Source organism: Neodiprion pinetum, chromosome 3 (genome assembly GCF_021155775.2).
Source record: "Neodiprion pinetum isolate iyNeoPine1 chromosome 3, iyNeoPine1.2, whole genome shotgun sequence".
Lineage (NCBI taxonomy): Eukaryota > Metazoa > Arthropoda > Insecta > Hymenoptera > Diprionidae > Neodiprion > Neodiprion pinetum.
The window spans coordinates 36,688,434-36,706,579 of NC_060234.1; the positions used below are offsets into that span (position 1 = coordinate 36,688,434).

General features: G+C 34.7%; 3 protein-coding genes across 4 annotated transcripts; 1 reads left to right on the top strand and 2 right to left on the bottom strand.

Annotated features, from left to right (window-relative positions):
- Nucleotides 1–966: 966 nt before the first annotated feature.
- LOC124215068 (zinc finger protein 502-like) lies at nucleotides 967–4,582 on the bottom strand. The gene is made up of 3 exons (XM_046617977.2): nucleotides 4,290–4,582; nucleotides 2,461–4,023; nucleotides 967–2,303 (listed from the first exon to the last, which is right to left on the bottom strand). The coding sequence occupies exons 1-3, from the start codon at nucleotides 4,455–4,457 to the stop codon at nucleotides 1,488–1,490; spliced, it is 2,547 nt and encodes an 848-aa protein (XP_046473933.1). The 5' UTR covers nucleotides 4,458–4,582; the 3' UTR covers nucleotides 967–1,487.
- Syx5 (syntaxin 5) lies at nucleotides 4,577–9,757 on the top strand. Its single transcript, XM_046617979.2, has 6 exons — nucleotides 4,577–4,720; nucleotides 4,800–5,447; nucleotides 5,719–5,975; nucleotides 6,294–6,494; nucleotides 6,566–6,687; nucleotides 6,771–9,757. The coding sequence occupies exons 2-6, from the start codon at nucleotides 5,078–5,080 to the stop codon at nucleotides 6,928–6,930; spliced, it is 1,110 nt and encodes a 369-aa protein (XP_046473935.1). The 5' UTR covers nucleotides 4,577–4,720; nucleotides 4,800–5,077; the 3' UTR covers nucleotides 6,931–9,757.
- On the bottom strand, nucleotides 8,340–17,943 carry Tango1 (transport and golgi organization 1). Of its 2 annotated transcripts, none has more exons than XM_046617973.2 (16): nucleotides 17,722–17,939; nucleotides 17,521–17,654; nucleotides 14,857–16,732; nucleotides 14,535–14,714; nucleotides 14,377–14,450; nucleotides 13,552–13,680; nucleotides 13,326–13,442; nucleotides 13,135–13,212; nucleotides 12,843–13,067; nucleotides 11,857–12,024; nucleotides 11,515–11,734; nucleotides 11,246–11,384; nucleotides 10,897–11,095; nucleotides 10,679–10,802; nucleotides 9,657–10,157; nucleotides 8,340–8,779 (listed from the first exon to the last, which is right to left on the bottom strand). In XM_046617973.2, the coding sequence occupies exons 1-16, from the start codon at nucleotides 17,843–17,845 to the stop codon at nucleotides 8,721–8,723; spliced, it is 4,347 nt and encodes a 1,448-aa protein (XP_046473929.1). In that variant the 5' UTR covers nucleotides 17,846–17,939; the 3' UTR covers nucleotides 8,340–8,720. The 2 variants fall into 2 exon arrangements, with proteins under 2 accessions (XP_046473929.1, XP_068990792.1); XM_069134691.1 differs by lacking the exon at nucleotides 9,657–10,157 and adding an exon at nucleotides 9,449–9,521 and having other exon boundaries at nucleotides 8,628–8,779; nucleotides 17,722–17,943.
- Between the last annotated feature and the right edge of the window lie 203 nt (nucleotides 17,944–18,146).

Sequence of the window (18,146 nt, forward strand, 5' to 3'; positions counted from 1 at the left end):
TTTTGTCAGAACCGAGAAGTATCAAGTCGACGCGCAAAAGGTATGGTCAAAACTGAAGATTTCATTGGGTGAAGGCTCTTGGAATAAAGAAATGTAGTGTATTCTTCGCTTATATTTTCGATTGTGATCTTTGTATAAGGTCCAGTCTTTTTTTTTTTAGTCATGAATATTCAGTCTGAATTTCTCTCATCTTGGGCTAATCGAAAAGCAGAAAAACTTAAGCGCATTATAGTGAAATGTAATAGCGGTTTTCGTGTGTGCTTTTACACAGTATTGGCAAAACCGACACGTAAACGGCGCAAGCGATTTGCGTGGTTAATCGATGCGTAAAAAAACGCGATCGATGAAACTGTAGAAAAAAGCAATGAAGGAAAACCCAATCAGTTCGGTAGACGACGGCAGTGTGTACATCAAAAATTTGTAGTCCAATGTTTCTGTTGATTTCTATATTCATCCACTGCATCTTAGCAGACAAAAATTGAAATTGAAATTCACGATATTGCATCAGCTAATAATTATTAAATAAATAATCTTATCTCCTCTCGGTTGGTTCATACTTTAAATATGATTCTCGGACCATCTGTCCAGATCTAAAGTTCAAGTCATACTTTTTAAATTTGACCATGTTCACTGAACTACGAACGTAGCAATTTTGCTATGCAATATTTATTCAGACACGTAACCCTTAACTCAATTTGCACGAATGCATAACCTACTCCTACCACTTCGTGCCTACCACTTTATTCACGTTTCGCTGCCGGAAAGCGAGTGACGCTACGCAAAATTCGCTCGTCGCGCGAGTTTGATCGCTCGGAGCGAACTGTGCACAGTAGTTAAACACGACGCAAGCTGATGTTTACTGAATTGAACGGGATATGTGACAGATTATAGATAAAGAATATAATATAATACAAAAAAAATCATTTCATAATATATCTAACTTAAAAACATATTTTAAAAAGTGGGTTATAATTTTATAAAAACTTTATTATAAAATAATGTTGTGTGTAGGTAGTAATATAAATTTACTTTTATGCAAATATGCTACATGGATGAAGTATTTGATAACTCTGCAACTTCGTACTACGACAGATAGTCCGCAGGAATTTCAGCTCTGCTTACACTATTTACATTTTATGTTGGATTTAACCGTCATCTATTTGGATATTGATTATTCCACTTCTGACTGATACACATGGGCGCTCTTAGAATACCAATAATGCCTATATTAATCATATCTGTCCGTTCAAAAACTGGTACCGTTAAGTGAAGTAATTCTAAAACTGATGAGAAACGGAGGTGAACACTTTTTTTACATGATTGCAAGTAAAATGATTCCTCACAGAGTATAAAGAGTACATCAAAATATATTTACATTGATTAGCTTTTTTCCTTCTTTGTATAATGAAACGATTCTATAGAATTCTATAGGAAAATAAAGCATTCAGTGATAAAAAGACCTTACCAAATTGATAATCCATACTATGTTACATATTGGGATAAATTGTATAATAAGGATTTTTCAATTGCTTTCCATCTATTGCATAAAAATGAGGGTCCCCAACTGAAAAAGACTGACTGATATGGGTTGGAAGAGTTTTTTGACTCTGAACAGTCGTGACCAAATACTGTGGCGTTGGAGGTTGTGCAGCCTGAGGTTCACTGGGGACAATTTTTCTTTGGGAGTAAATCAACATTTGTGGTACTGTGGAAACGTCATTTTGATTGGCATTATCAACCGCAACTGTATAGGTGGATGCTGATCCTGATAATTGTTGCGCTCTGCATTTTTTTGTATGAGCATATAAAGAGCCAGCATTATTATAGCGCTTAGAACATATTTTACATGCATATGGTCTCTGGCCAGTATGAGTATAAGTATGTTCATTTAGGGAAGTCAATCGTCTAAATGATTTCATGCATATTTGACAATGATATTTCGCTTCTCCTGTATGCATCGTTATATGTCTAGCTAACGTATTAGCTCTAGCAAATGCTCTACTGCAATACTGACATATGTATGGTTTTTCACCACTATGTGTGCGGAGATGCAACTGCAAATATGTACTCTTTGTAAATGCTCTACTGCAAACATTGCAAACGTATGGCTTAATTCCTGTATGAGTTCTCATATGGGCTACTAGCGATCCACTTTGTGCAAAGCACTTACTGCATACTTCACAAAGGAAACGTTTTTGCGGCTCTTTGATGCGTTTGTGTCGTTCCATATGGTTGGCCAATGATTGCGCCTGCGCAAATGCCTTTGGACACATAGCGCATTGATGAGGTCTGCACTTTTTTTCCTATCAAATCAATCAGTCAGTTATTTTTCAAATATAGACAAGATTCATATAATTGAATAAAATTTGAATTAACGAGTTTTACTTTTGCAAAATTGTAAAAACTATCGGACAACTAAAATTTATGAATTCGCAATACTAAATGCAAAGAATATCTCACCTTCCTTTTGGATTCGGCACCTTCATTTGGTCTACTTTCGTTATCTGTATCCTCATCTTCATCATCAGATGCCCCAAATATTTCTGCTTTGTGTTTGGACTGCTCATGATCTTTGAGTTTATCTAATCTAGAGAATTCCTTTCCACATGTTGAACAATTGAATCTAAGACCACTGTGGGTTGATACATGCCTTTTCAGGTTTCCTTTTGTTGCAAAAAGTTTACCACATTGAGTGCACTGTAGACCTTCGAGAGGTAAATCGTCGTCGTCGGATTCGTTTATTTTGGAATGAGACGAATCAGTTTGATGCTCCAGCGATTCTTCTATCGTTGTCAGCGGCATGGAATGATTATCTGAATTTTCACATTTTTCATATTCAGGGTGAGTCTTAATGTGGGAAAGAAATGATTTTTGATAGGTGAACTGTTTCGCACAGACTTTGCATTTCATTTTATAATTTTTTTTATCTGTTTTCTGTTTGTATATCGAAATGTCAATGTCTTTCTCTAACTTTTCTCCTTTTCTATCAGTATCTATTGCACCACAGTTATTATCAATATCAACTCTGTTATCATTTTTCAAAGAATCATGATTATCTGACACATGATTCTTCAACTTTGCAACAGTAGAAAATTGTTTGTCACACAAGTAGCAAACATATCTCAATTTAGTTTTGTGCTTGTGAATGGTCATGTGTCGTTGCAAAGCTAGATTTGTGGCAAAGCTCTTGATACAGTGAGGACATTTTCGTCTGCTGGTTCTCGTGATCAATGGTTTCTCTTCGTCACTATCATTCATTTCTTCATTAAAAATTTGACAATTGTTGGGTTTTAATTTACCCGATTCAGACGAAACATCAGCTTCGTCTTCCCCTTCAGAAAGTAAACTATTTTTTAATTCAAACTTGAGATCATCATGAAAAATAATTTCATCCTGATTGTTCCTCTCTCCTTCTAACAATTCACATTCCTCTGACAATGGCATATCCTCTTGTTTAATGGGTTCTGGTTCAATATTTTGATCTGTCGAATCAATTAATTTACCTACTGTAACACCCTGGTCATCCAGCAATATCTCTGTACTCTCCAAAGCAGATATTATCTCCCGCTGGCTGAAATCGTCATCTTTCTCTATTTGCTTATCAATTGATTCATCGCTCAGGCTTTTGTCCTGCATTTCCTCCTCTTGTGAGGACTCGTTACCACTCATGCACTCCTCACTGATTTCAAAAGCTACTGTACTTTGTTTATCATCAAAATTAGTCAATACTACACGCTTCATCTCTTGTGCAGCTTGTGATTTTGATACACTCTGCATTTCCAATTCCTTTATTCCTGTTTGCTGATTAGGAATTTCGTCAGCAATGGCTTCCGTGATAACATCATTGATCGATTGTGATAATAACTCCTTAGCTGCATCTGCGTTTACTTTTACATTCGATAGCAATATTTTACGTAAAGCAGCATCAGATTTTTCAACCTGACATTTGAAATCATAAGACATATCCAATAGCTGACGACATGAAAAACAAATAACACTTGGGAGACCGTCGCCGTGTTCTACCTGTAAAAATGTTTAAAAATACATTGCCAATAATTTGTAAATTGAATTGTTAAGGAGTGTGAAGTAATGATAGTAGTAGTGTAACAAACAAAATACAAAGAATTGTTTATATTTCAAATGCAGTCTGGGTGGTTGAGTAAGCGACGTTTATTGTTACCAACTGATCGAAAATTAGTTCTGACGGCAAATATGAATTGGAAAAATAAAACATGTTGATGATCGTAATATAACAGTGATGATACGGTTGAAAATGCCCAAAAACTAACCTGTATAGCTGCAAACGCCATGATTTTTCTTGGAATATCCTCATCATTTTGGAATAATTCCCAAAACTGGTTGCAATTTTTTAAACAAATACGACACTCCTGGATAGAAGCTAACTGAACTTGCGAAACACATTCGGCTGTTTCTATTTTTTCCACTTCCATTTCCATCACGAAGAAATACTCCGCTGAGCCCCGTCTTGCTGCGCCATTTGCTTGATTTTACTTTAAGTGACGTAGCGCTTAGTAAGGTAGACCGGTGGATGTGTTCGAAAATCTTTCGAACGAAAAGGATTCTAATTTTTCCTGTCTTTCTCTCATTTGGGTTAAAAGAAAGAGATGAAAACATAAGACTTGTAGAACAGTATCGAGCAGCTCCAAACAGTTGAAGTAACGATTATAAAAATAAACACTGCAAATCATGAGCTATCCGGGTAAGTCGTCATTAAGCTATGTATGTTACACGCGACTTAAGTAACGTATCATAACGTGTAATATACATGCTGATTTCAGCCGCGGCAGTACGACACTGTTGCTTTGGGAACACCAAAACATCCTAGTCTCCTCAAGCCGTGGAATTAAAAGTAAGATAGCCTGATGTGACAGGCTAACGCGTACCATCTTTAATGAGCGTGAACATTGCCCGTGGCTCAAAGCTGTGAGCTGTCATGTGGTTCAGCAATTTCCAATCTGTTGGGTGAAAATTATATTATATTATACTTGACGTAGTTAATCGCGTGAAGTGTTGCCTGTGATAATACATAGTATATTTGTTGAAAGTTGAGGATGCAATGCCAGCGCGTAGACGACGAGGTGGCTCCGAACACGAAATTGATCCAATGATCACAACCTCCAACAGTGCATATCAAAATCGTGATTTTGGACATCAATACTACAATGATAGAGTTGTTTCTCAACAATTAGATATCAACAATAAACAGCAAGAAGCTAACTTAGTGACAATGACTTCGCGAGACAGGACCAAAGAGTTTGCGAATGCGATTCGCACGATGCAGGGAAGGACAGTGGCGCGAGCCGCTGTTATGAGAGATCCTAGACAGGCTCGTCAAATACAGAGTTATTCCAATTTTATGATGATTGCTAAGAATATTGGAAAGAATATCGCTAGCACTTATACCAAACTGGAAAAACTTGCGTTGCGTAAGATGATGTTCAATTAATATTCATTGGTATATTTGTTACTTTCACTTTTCACACGAATGAAAACAATCTTCTAAATCCTAGCTATCCTTGAAATTTTAAGTAGCTGCAAACAGTTATTGAAAATTTAAATGAAATGACACGAGTTTAAGAATTTTACTGCAAAGAAGAAACTGAAATTTGTTTCAATGAATTTTTCCTTGTATGTTGTAAGGTTTAAAAATAATTCAATATTCATCTACAACGTCCATGATGTTTCTTGTTATTGTAGTGGCAAAGAAGAAATCGTTGTTTGACGATAGACCATCAGAAATCCAAGAATTGACTTACATCATAAAAGGGGATTTGAATAGTTTGAATCAGCAAATAGCAAAATTGCAAGAAGTAGGTAGACAACAGCGGGAAAGTCTTGGGACGACACGTGGCCATCACCTTGCCTCTCACTCCTCTTCTGTAGTCGTCGCTCTGCAATCAAAATTAGCCAACATGTCTAATCACTTCAAAAACGTTCTTGAAGTGAGGACAGAAGTAAGTATAACATGCTATAAATGCCGTTATAGACTTCATAGTTTCAAACAAATGGATAAAACTTCATATCTAGATTATGGATGTCCAAACTCTGATTATTTCAACTTCTTAGTTTAATGGTTTATCTTCTTTTTTTTTTATTCTATGCTGTAACTTTGAATATAAAATTCATTTGAGCCTCCTATCATTTCTGCTTATTACATTTGTGTAGTTAAAATATTACATTCTGATTTTACTGATATAATTCAATAACTACCAGCCATGTATACATGAAAACATAATAATAGTTTTCCACTAACTTGAAACAAACTTGTGTAGAACTTGAAACAACAACAATGCCGAAGGGAACAGTTTACACAAGGATCGGTATCTTCGTCGTTACCTCCTAGTGCAGTATCAGGGCGTCAAGGTTCCTTGCTTCTTCAAGAACAAGCAAATTCTTCCTCTGTTAGCATCGACTTGGAACCTGCAATGGGACAGCAAGTAATGCAGCGTCAAGCAGTCCTCTACGACGAAACAGTGAGTAATCAATTGAGCTTCTTATCAGTAATTAGAATAACAGACATACTCAAATTGAATTTGTTCGTCAGGATACTTATGTACAGTCGAGATCAGATGCTATGCAGAATATTGAATCTACAATTGTTGAACTTGGAGGAATCTTTCAACAACTGGCTCACATGGTCAAAGAACAGGAAGAAATGGTTGAAAGGTATGATAGCGCTAGAGTTGAACATTATTCCTACGAATTTTTCATTATTGTAATCTTACGATATTTTGTTTGTTCAATTTCAGGATAGACAGCAACATACAAGATACCGAGTTAAACGTAGAGGCTGCGCATGGTGAAATTTTAAAATACTTCCAATCAGTCACGAACAATCGGTGGCTGATGATAAAAATTTTTGCTGTTCTTATATTCTTCTTTATATTCTTCGTTGTCTTTGTAGCATAGGGCAAAAGTCCGTCAAAACGATATACTATTATAATTATGTATATTATTTGACCATTTACTTGTATTAAGAACTTATTAAAAAAAATATCTGTTTAACTGACGCGGGAATAACTTTTTTTTTTATAAAGTAGGTTCAGTGTGGATATTGTACCATAAGCATCGAAATTGTATATTCACAACTGTTCCGATTACGGGAAATGAGCTATTTTTAATATTTTATAAATATAACAGAGTATTTGCATTCATATGTATATTATCAAACTATACCGTACATAGTGATAATTACGACAATATTCAATTAAATAATCACATGATAGTTAATTGAATTGTATTATCTTAGAAAAACTATATTTGTACGGTTTAGTTGATAATATTAAAGTTTTACCGTAATCACCTAGTAAGAATATTCGAGCTTCTAATGCTGAAATATTTTCGCAATATCGATTTATCTACATTAATTTTGAATCAATGTCGCTTAACTCGACCAATCCATCAATTGAATTTTTATGCATCTCCACCTAATCATTGTGTACAGTGAAATACAAGTTATTGAGGCCTTGATCAATTGTGTGAACTGGTATAGTCATAAGACTGCCCTTGACACTTAACCACAATTCGTATACGATTACTTGCGAGTCATGTGTCCCATTATGGATATAACAAGTAGCAACAGTTAATCGCAACAAAATATTACACACAAAATAGTATCTATTCTTGCCTAGCTGGGTGCCTTATATGTATATTCTAAAGGAGTGGCAGTACAATTTCATACGTCAACACAATCGATCTTGGCTTTTACAATATCAATGTAAGGAATGAAGTGGGCCATCATTTCGCAAACTGCGTAACTGCAATTCTGATATTGGCAACTTATACTATTGTATCACTAAATTGTGGTTTACGCGAATGAATAGGCTGGTTATATTTGTATAAAGTATAAAGTTGTTTAGGCAAAGGTTGATAGAAAAATAAAATTAAAATACTACATTATGTATAAAGTTAACGCACTTTATGACATTCCTCAGTACTGTAGTAATTTCACTCAGCAGCTATTACTTATTTTACTCAAACTTGGAATTGACAAACTTGTTTTTCTGACAATAGACGATCAAGATTGAAGTTTTATAGAGATGTAACAGTAACTTTCACGAAATTATTTGTTATAGATTTAAACTCGACTAGGCAAATTAAATCCACATGTTAATTTGTAAAATATTGACGGTAAATTTAAAAAATGCATTTAATAAATGATCGTTTTATGAGCATAATTGTCCCGGATTTCAGTCAAATTCGAAGCCATAACTCGCGAATAATAATAAATTACAATTTATTTTGATTCTTTAAAATCATAAATATACATTTTACAGTGTGATTGTTATACTAAATATTACAAATTTTTTTCAACATGATTTCAATAATCACATTTTATTTTTATACAAATGTTCATATCTCTACGCATATATATAAATATGTATACCTGCTTTCCTTTGAAACGTTCGACTATAACATTTTCTGAAACCATGTAGTGTAAGCTATTTAGTATTTCCACAAAAACTCTTACATGAAGTGATTTGGTATCTACACATCAGCAAGTACGAATTTGCTACAGTCGAATTTCATCATACTCAGACGAAAATTTTCGAACATAGCCACATCCAAATTACGGATAAGTTCTTCAAAGTATTGATAATGCATAATTCAAATTTGAAGTAGCATCATTTTATTAAACGGGAAGAAATCTATGGAATGAAATATTAAACGTATTTCTGGTTCCAGATAAGACAAAAGGCTTAGGCTTTTCCAGTATGATTTGATTTGTCCAGGGAGTCTCCAGAAGAATGTAACGAACCTACAAATAAAATAACAATTTATACATAAACAATAATTCAGATGCACATGCGTATATATAATATATTTGATTCTAATTTGCTTGGTAGCGTATTAGTGATGGTATGGATCTGGTGAATCAAGTAATCAAGTTAGTGCGTTATGTTTTGGAATTTCAAATAACAGTCTGCAAGCAAGAAAGCTTAACCAAGTGTCAAAAATTGATTCTACTTGACAAATGCTTTGATTTTTCCGTTCAGGCAACATTTTTAAACATTGACTCTACTGAAAACCAATTATGAAATGGGATGGTTAAGCAAACTAAGGTGAGTCTGTGCCTTGCATTAAGTGCTATGCGTGGTCCTTAGGACAAGTGTAAGCAGTTGGCTTTACAATTAACCACTAATACGTATACATATAAACACAAAGCCAATAAAAAAACAGAAAAATTAAATAAGTAAGTGCCATTAGTGTACAAAGAAAAGCTGTAATGTTAAAATAGTACTGATTCAATATGTGTAAAGTAGTTAATGTTTCACAACTGAAGATCGATGATAAAGACGTGTAATTGAGCATTCTACTCTATGACGTGGTGCTATATGAATAAATATATTCTGCTCAATAACTGTATTACACAATTACCAACTGCTAGAAAAAAAGTACATAAAGTAAAGATCTAAAATAAACCTGCCACAAATTCTATTTTGAATTATTTCCTTCCATTGTACTCCAAAACTGCCTTACTTTAGAGAAGCGCTTGCGTCCTTGCGTGCACAAATATAAAAATCCAACCGATTACAACATGACTGAAATAAGAATCATTCCAGTTTCCCTAAAGCCGGAGGTGAGGTGATGTGAGTATTTTGTGTGAAAGCTTTTATGCGATTTTTGAAACAAACCTTTGTGATTCCGTACACGCTGCTCACGTTGATGGGGATGGAAAACCGGATTTCGTGTGGGTAGTAATATATCATCCCCCCATGAATGCAAAGTTCCCAAAGGTGGCAAAAATGGAGGAGGCGGACCATGATGATACATATGGGCATGTTCGTTGCTAAATGGTGGCGGTGATCGATGGTTGTAAGAGGGATGTAACGGAGGTGAAAGCGGTGGTGGTGGTGAACTGGCATCTTCGTATCTACCAGGTGGATGAGGAAGAGGTATTGGGGGTGGTGAAGACAGACGTCCTCCTAATGGTGGAGGCCTCCTACTAATATCGTACATTGGTCCCCCTCCAGAATGTGGCGGTCCCGGTATAACGGGATACGGAGGGTACGGTGGGAATGGGGGTATAGGGGGAGGAATACCTGAGGAACCAGTAAACAATATAGGAGAACTTGATGTCTCTGCTCCCAAAAATAATTGAGGGGATGATGCTGTCTCTCCATTCGTCTCCATGCCTGCGTGGGAGTTTTCATTAGGTAAACATAATATGTAGCTGTACCCTGTGTATCAGTGACAAGCTTTTACATTATAAAATACGATCAACTTTTACCTGATCCTGATGCTTGTTACTAGTTATAATAGTTCCAAATTAAGAAGGAACTATATTCAATATTTCACAAATTTAAATTTTTTATATGACTTTCAAATACATTTGAAAAAAGCTGAATTCTCAATAAAAGTAAATACTACCTAGCAAAATATTTCATCTGTTGGTCACTAATATTTCAAAGACTTTTTAGATTAGACTTAAGGCTTTTCGATGTCAGGTTTCAAAATGTTACATTAGAAGGTCACCATTTGATAGACTAGTATCACGGAAATATTTGTAAAACTGTCAATACAAAGGGTGTAGATTCGCCTTGTAATGTAAGAGTATAAAATATCCAAGTGTTGTCAGAATATTAAGTAAAAGATTTGATGGAAAAGTAACATTACCACTAGAAAAAGATATTCACATCAGAAATAATATACTTACGATGTAATTTTGAATCAGCATCTACTTCATTTATACTTTTCTCCACCAGGGTCAGTCGATTTCGTAATTGGCTGGCTTCAGCCTTCGATTCTTCCAAGCGTCGTTCACTTTGTCGAGCGATTACCTAGAAATTATAATAATAATAATGGTAAAAATCCTTTAGAACTGATCCTTATGATTAGAATATTTCAGAGATATAATGTCATGCATTAAATTACCCATTGTTCATGCGATTTTGTTTCCAAGGCTGAAATCTGACTCTTATATTCCCGTTCTTGATCTAGTATTTCCCTCTTCAAGGTCTCAATTTGTTGCCTATAATTCTGAATTTCATTCTGCATCGTTTGTATCCTGTCAACAGTCGAAGTTACCTCACCTTGCTTCTGCACCCACATTGCTTCCTGCATGCCAAGTTCTCTGAAAAAATAATTAAAAAAAAAAAAAAAGAAAATTAAATGTACATTTACCAACCATATTCAAGATTTATACAATCAATCACGGTTCCAAAAACGTGAATTGAAGCAAAAGCCAAAATACATGGAGTCACTTAAAACATCCTCAACTTACTTTTGCAATTGACTTTCTTTTTCTTTAAAGTAATTTGAAAGCACTTCAAGTCGGGTTTGCGCTTCTATTTTATCACGTTCGGCCAATTCATATTGTTCCGTAACTGAAGCAATTTCCTCTTTAATTAGCTTCGTGTGTTCTGTAAATATGAAAATACGCATATCTACGTCTACAAATCAATGCTGAACAAGTAATGAACTCACTTGTATGCCTATGAAGAATATGTGCAAAAAACACGTACTACGTTACTACACTGACAAATGACATACCCTCGAGTAGCTGATGAGCTCCTTCCACTTCGGTTAGTTTAATTTTAAGCTCATCTCTCTCTTTAGTGATGACTTGTGCATCAGCCTTGATGTGGGATATGTCATAAAGTTTCTTGAAATCCAATTTATCGTTACTTTGTTTCATTACTTCTGCGAGATCATTCAATGCCACTTCCTTCAAAGTCAACTGATTGATCAAAGTGGCTCGTTCTTCAGAAAGCTTTGTGAGCAAAATTTTTTGAAAAGAAGTTAATGAACAATTGCGTTGATATCGAGAAAATTTGATAAACGCAATAATGTTTGGTAATTACAGTAAGTTAAAATAGATCTTAATTATTGTACCTTATCAACTCGCTCATTCAGCTGCATAATTTTATTTGTCAAATCTTCTTCAAGATTCTTTTTCAAGTTTCTCTGCACTTTTAACTCTCCTGTGAGTTGTGTAACTTCTACCTCAAGTTGTTGGTACTTCTCTTGAGTAACGGCAAGCTCGGCAGTTAGGACTTCATTCTGTGAAGATTTTCATCATTTATATTTTTAAAGTATATCTTTAAATGCTTGAGGGCTTTACCATTTTCAATCTACATATAATTTACATGGGGCATTCCATTTCAACTCAACCAGGACCTTCATTTGTTGTTGTATTTCCCAAAATTATTTGTGGGTACAGGACCTCGAAATTAATGTAATTACTTATTTTTTATCTTGTGTCGAAATGATCATTGAAATTTTTTCAGATTTTACAATCAGAGTATTTTCCGATGACTTTTGCTAGTCATTGCTCATGGGTTATTTCTTAGAAGTGTTAAAAAAAAAATAACATAGCTGTTTTTGAAGTCCTACTACATCTACAATAAATTTTGGGAAACCCAATATAAAATAATATAAGGATCAAGATCTGGTAGAGTTGATTTTGGAATACCCCACATATATTTTATAGTTTAAGTAAGCAGAATTTATTTATAAATGATTTTTGAATTAGGTTGTCTCTCATAGTTCGAAACAACAGAAAGCGTGACCGTGAAGCAATAGCAGGACACATACTTAGCATTATTTAAATATGGACTATAGCAATTTCTGTTATACTAATCACGATGATTTAGAATTCCAAGCCAATAACATATGACAAAATATAAGGATACTTTAGTGAATTTTGGATGGACACTTAAATTGCTGACGAGCTTTGGAATTTTTAAATATTGGTATTACAGGTAGATTACATTTGACAAACCTCAAGTCTGGTGAACTCGAGCTGAATTACAATAAGAATATATAGTTATTCATGAGCAAGAACGTATTTGGAAATTAAAATAAAGAAAACAAATTACCTCTTGGGATTTGAGATTGAGGCTGTTGGTCAATGATTCATTTGTAGCTTGTTGAGCATTTAACCGAGTTTGCAAATCTTCCACTGATTGAGCCAGTGGATTATCATCACTCTGTGATGCTAGAAACTCACGTAACATACGCTCTAGTTCCAAACCTGCTTCTGTAGCACTCTCTAATTCCTTTTCCAATGTAATAATTTGGTCCTCCAATTCTCCTTTGGTGACCTATAACCAAGTTATTCGTAAAAATTGTTAGAATAGTATTACGAAAACTGTGCCATCTGATATTTACCTGTGCCATTTCCAGCTCTGATTTTAACGAAAGCACCATTTCATTAGATCCAAAGGATTCATCTTCGATGGAATTCAACTAAAAACAAGATACAAATCGGCATTGAATTTGGCATCATTTCTATCATGTTCAATTTACTTTCTGTACATTGAATTGAATTAACACCTATTCAAGAGATGCTGTCTTCTCACCTTGTTTTTGGTAGTTTTCAAGTCTTCACCCAGTATCATGTTTTCTTTTGTTATGACTAGCAATTCCTTTTCAAATGTATTGATTTTAGCTACAAGCTCTTTATCACGTCTCTGGTTCTACAGAATATAAAATTATATTTAATTTATTACAAATATCAGGAAATGTAATTTCTTACATTGAGATATATGACATATCAACTAATTTAATGAGCGCGATAAAACAAACCTCAATATAATAATAGCCGAGCGAAAATAACAATGTTGTGAAAGCTGTTAAACCAAGATACATAAGTGTCTCTAAGTAATTATGTTGATCATAGACAGATCCCACATCTTCGTCTTCTGCAGCTTGTTCCTGAAAACACATGTCCTTGTTGAATGCGTATGAAAACAAAATCACAAAGTAATCAGAAACATTACTCTGCAACTGTATAGATAATATGAAAAAATCTCATAACTTTCAGGATAAATTTATATCAAGTGTAACCTGACACCCTATAAGATAATTGGTCGAAAGTAGCGAATTGTGCCAAATATAAGTCGACCCTAGATATAGTCAACCTCTAGTTTTCAGTCTGCATTTCAGGCCTTTCTTTAAGTGATGAATATAAGTGGACTTTTATGACAAAATTGATATAACAGGAGTATATTTACATATGAATTTATGAATTGCAATTTTTCTAAGTAGGTACATTTATCAATAGAACTTAGGTAGATTGAAATATTGCAGCCCAAATTCCATTGGTCTATTTTGATGATTAAACTATTCATAAAAAACAATTTCAGTCTGTAAGCTCAATTTCCTAAAAATCTCGAACATAAGTAGAGGACGATTTTTAGGGGTTCATATTAGCAACAAAAAACCTTGACTTATATTTGGAACAATACGGTATATGCACATCAAATTTTACATATTAATTCTAAGACGTGACAGTTAGTTATAAAAAATGAGATGATAAATGAAATGTACAGCATAGGTTGCCAGTAATATTGCCCTTTGTTTTTTGACAGACTGTACGCTGATTAGTATTATCAACAGTTGATGACTCACCGAGTTCGAAAAAGATTCATCATTATCTAAATCAGGACAGTTGGAATTAATATCACACACTTCAGGCGATGCCACTGAAAAAAAATATATTATTTACACACAAATTACATATTTTTATAGATTGGCTCGCAATTGAATAGGTATGTTAATTTCCTCACCTGCATTACTGAACTGTCCAGCAAATAGTAGAATTTTGCTAAATTGTGCCCAAATACCTTCTTCTGTAGATTCTATTAAGAGATCGGCTTCATGGTATATCTCATGTTCGTTTTCTTGCGGTGTTTGAGATGCAAAGGTATCAGGTTTATTCATGTCCAAGCCACCAATGGTTGATTGATCTAAAACACATTTTATTTTTAATATATTAGAAAAGTAATGGAAAGCACTTTCAAATTTATCTCTACCAATCAATTGAAGTTATTTGTTCTAGACATACAATTTGCATAGTTTTTGAAATAGATAATATCTTTTAATACTTACCATTGGCATGCTGAGAGTTATCTTCAAGAGTTAACAGATTTCTGGTGGTTGTTGATTTTTCTTCTTCCAAATTTGAATATGGCTCTGTAACTACCTTTAGATGGCCAAAGTTGCGGTCATCCACTTGATCAGCGCTTTCTGTTACTACTTCTTGTAAATTATTCTGCGAATCGTCTTCAATTACAGTTTTGACTTCATCATCACTAGCATTGTGACTAGTGGAATTTTCGACATCACTCATTGCGTAAAAAGGTACTTGATTATCATCTTGTTTTTCTATTTGGTTACTCGGTGAAATTTCAGGGTTTCCTGCGAAATTTGTTTTCCCAACATTGCCAAGCCCATCCATTTCGTGGTTGTTGAAATTAATACTTCTGTCTAACAAATATTCCGATTGTGCTTTTGAATCTTGAGAATCTTGTTCTGAGAAATTTCCATCAAGTACGGTTGTATCTACCGCAATGTCAGATGTGCTGTTATGAAATCCTGCTTCTCTTTGATAACTGGCACTACTTTCCAAATTCACTTCCGGCGCAATCACATCGCTATGATGTATAGTTTCAAGATGCAGACCTTCATCGGTTTCCAGTGAAGGTACTGCATTTGGTGTAAAATTATTGTTAACTATATTATCAGGAATATCTTCCTCTGCGCCAGGATTACTTCCTTGTGGATCATTAACAAAGCTGCCAGCAGCTGTATCAGAGTGAAGTAATTTCCCTTCATTGCCATTAATTTCAGAATTATCAACACGATTTTCCATTGTCCCAGTATTCTTTGGTGTATCATTATTATCGCTGAAAATTTCATCAGTCGGAAATTTTATCTCTGAACCATCTCCAGCTTTACTTTCCTTGTTGAGATTCAGTTGATTTGCAGCATTATCTGCATTTCCCTGTGTTGGTATAAATTCGTTCATTGAACCAGATTCACCAATTTGATTTTCTGTTGCAAGATTTTTGTTTACGCCTGAATGCTCTTTAACTGTTTCTTGGCTATCGGGCATACTGGATGTCAAAGGATGGCCAGTTGAAGGATTTGGATGAACACTGAGAATTGGTCCTTGATCTGCTACATAGCTGGGTTTGATTAATACTGGGTCAGCTATAAACGGAATTCTAGTTCCATCTATAACCTCATACGATGGAGTTGCACTTTGTATATCCTGTAACACTTGTTCTGAATTTTCTTGATGAGCTTTTACTCCAAGTGCTTGAAAAAAATCAGCCGTGGGAGTATACTCTTCGTGACTTTCCAGAAATTTTGCATCTTCTGCATCATTTGAGGTTTCTAATTTATTCACAGCCCCATTTGCTTCAATTTCTACATTTTCAACATTCTTTGAGACTTGCAATTCATCTGCAGGACCATTTGTTTGAAAATCAACCTTTTCGGAATCCTTTTGAATTTCTGGTTGACTTGGAACATTTATTTCGGTATCATGATTTGTATCAACTTCTTGTTGTGAAACTGATTCTTGAAATTGTTCATTGGTACTAACTTCTTGTTGTGGAACATCTAGTTTAGTTTCATCAGTCGGAATAATTTCTTGCTGTGCAACATTTCCTTGAAATTGATCATTGCTACCAACTTCTTGTTGTTGAACATTTCCTTCAAATTGATCATTGATACTAACTTGTTGTTGCGAAACATCTACTTTAGTTTCATCAGTCGTAGTAACTTCTTGCTGTGGAACATGACCTTGAGATTGGCTATCGGTACCAACTTCTTGTTGCAGAACATCTACTTTAGTTTGATCAGTTGCACTAACTTCTTGTTGAAAGAGTTCGGTAGGCACTTCATAAGTCAAATTGGTTTTCAAAATTTTCTGTTCCCTTACCATGTGTTTTGGTAAGTAACCACGCTTGCCGTGTACCTGAAATAGTGTGTTAAGCTATTTACAAGGCAGTACTTGAAGAAGAAAGGCACAGCTTGAATCTTAGATTGAAAACACTACAAATTAACTCTAACAGATGTTTGGTCAGTGAAATTTCCATAAGATGGTTGAGCATTTTTTTTTAGAGTGTAATGAGACACAATCTACAATCTGCAACATTGCACTCTTTATAGCCAATGAGAGACTGTCAAATACAATATAGCTGTCATAAGGACTGCAGAAAATAGTTCATGAGAAAGGTTTCAAATATACTTAGCTGGGAATATTTTCCAGTATACACCACTTTTGACTATTCAGCTAACTATATGGAATACGACTGTTTTGAAGGACTTTTACAAAGCACTTCAATTTTTTTATGAACAACATTCAGTACATTCTGATAACTGTTTTTACTTAAATTATATTTAACGATGAAGGACGATCCTCAATTTCAATCAAATACAATTCTTTAAAACTAATGCAATCTGTATCTAAAACAAAGCAGTACTTTGAAATGATTTTTTTAAAGATATTACAAGATGGATGTTTCACTTCAGTCAACAGTATTAGGGTATCTGATATCTTGCTTACCTTCAAATGTAACAAAAGTTTTTTAATAGAGAAAGTGAATGAATAAGAGAAAGTGATATCACTTTGCAGTTTTGATAAGAACACTAAATTTAATGTTACATACATGCTAAATGTTGCATTCAAATTGAGCGTATGATGGTTTCAACAAACTGTTTGCAACGTTAACGTTTATAAAGAGAAAGAATAGAAAACTGTACCTCGGCACCCCATAAGTCTAGTCGACTTCCAGCTTCTTTACTGTAGATTCTGACCTCTACATTGGGAGGGAAAGAAAGCATCAACGGTTCGATGCCATTGTAACGAAGCAAAGTTCGGGCCAACGAGACAGGTTCTGTAAATATTTAGGAATGAGTACACTATAAAATGCTTATAAAAGTATAAAATATGGCTTCATTTACCATTGCACTTCTCATCGTAACATAACCGTTTATCCGAAATAACCCCATCGCACCGTGTTATTGCAAAAATAGCAATTATTGCTGATACTATAACAATATTCGTTAATAAATATATTTTCGTCATATTTTCACTAAAACAAAGTTCCACATCACTACAAAATTCCACTGACACAGCCTCGATCGCACATCGCAGTCACGGATTTCATATCACAGAGATTTGTAGACTCTGCCCGGAAAGCAGTTCAGCTTCTTTGGCGCCCTCTCGTGAATTCTTATCAAACTAGTCCCTCTAGATGTCGAGCCTAAAGCTAAGACTCCATGTATGCGTTGAGCTCCGGCAAACGCATGCGGAAGGCGACTCCATGCACGCGGCAGACTTTAGCGCCACGCCACGTATGGAAATCGAAGATGCGTCGTAAAAATGT

Coding starts and splice junctions, on each gene's coding strand:
- Syx5 (XM_046617979.2), top strand. CDS start 5,078: ATGCCAGCGCGTAGACGACGAGGTGGCTCCGAACACGAAATTGATCCA. Junction 5,976..6,293: donor TTCTTGAAGTGAGGACAGAA/GTAAGTATAACA, acceptor AAACTTGTGTAG/AACTTGAAACAACAACAATG. Junction 6,495..6,565: donor CAGTCCTCTACGACGAAACA/GTGAGTAATCAA, acceptor TTTGTTCGTCAG/GATACTTATGTACAGTCGAG.
- Tango1 (XM_046617973.2), bottom strand. CDS start 17,845: ATGACGAAAATATATTTATTAACGAATATTGTTATAGTATCAGCAATA. Junction 16,733..17,520: donor TAGACTTATGGGGTGCCGAG/GTACAGTTTTCT, acceptor ACACTATTTCAG/GTACACGGCAAGCGTGGTTA. Junction 10,158..10,678: donor TGCTGATTCAAAATTACATC/GTAAGTATATTA, acceptor ACTCCCACGCAG/GCATGGAGACGAATGGAGAG.
- LOC124215068 (XM_046617977.2), bottom strand. CDS start 4,457: ATGGAAATGGAAGTGGAAAAAATAGAAACAGCCGAATGTGTTTCGCAA. Junction 4,024..4,289: donor TGGCGTTTGCAGCTATACAG/GTTAGTTTTTGG, acceptor ACATTTTTACAG/GTAGAACACGGCGACGGTCT. Junction 2,304..2,460: donor GTGCCGAATCCAAAAGGAAG/GTGAGATATTCT, acceptor TTGATTTGATAG/GAAAAAAAGTGCAGACCTCA.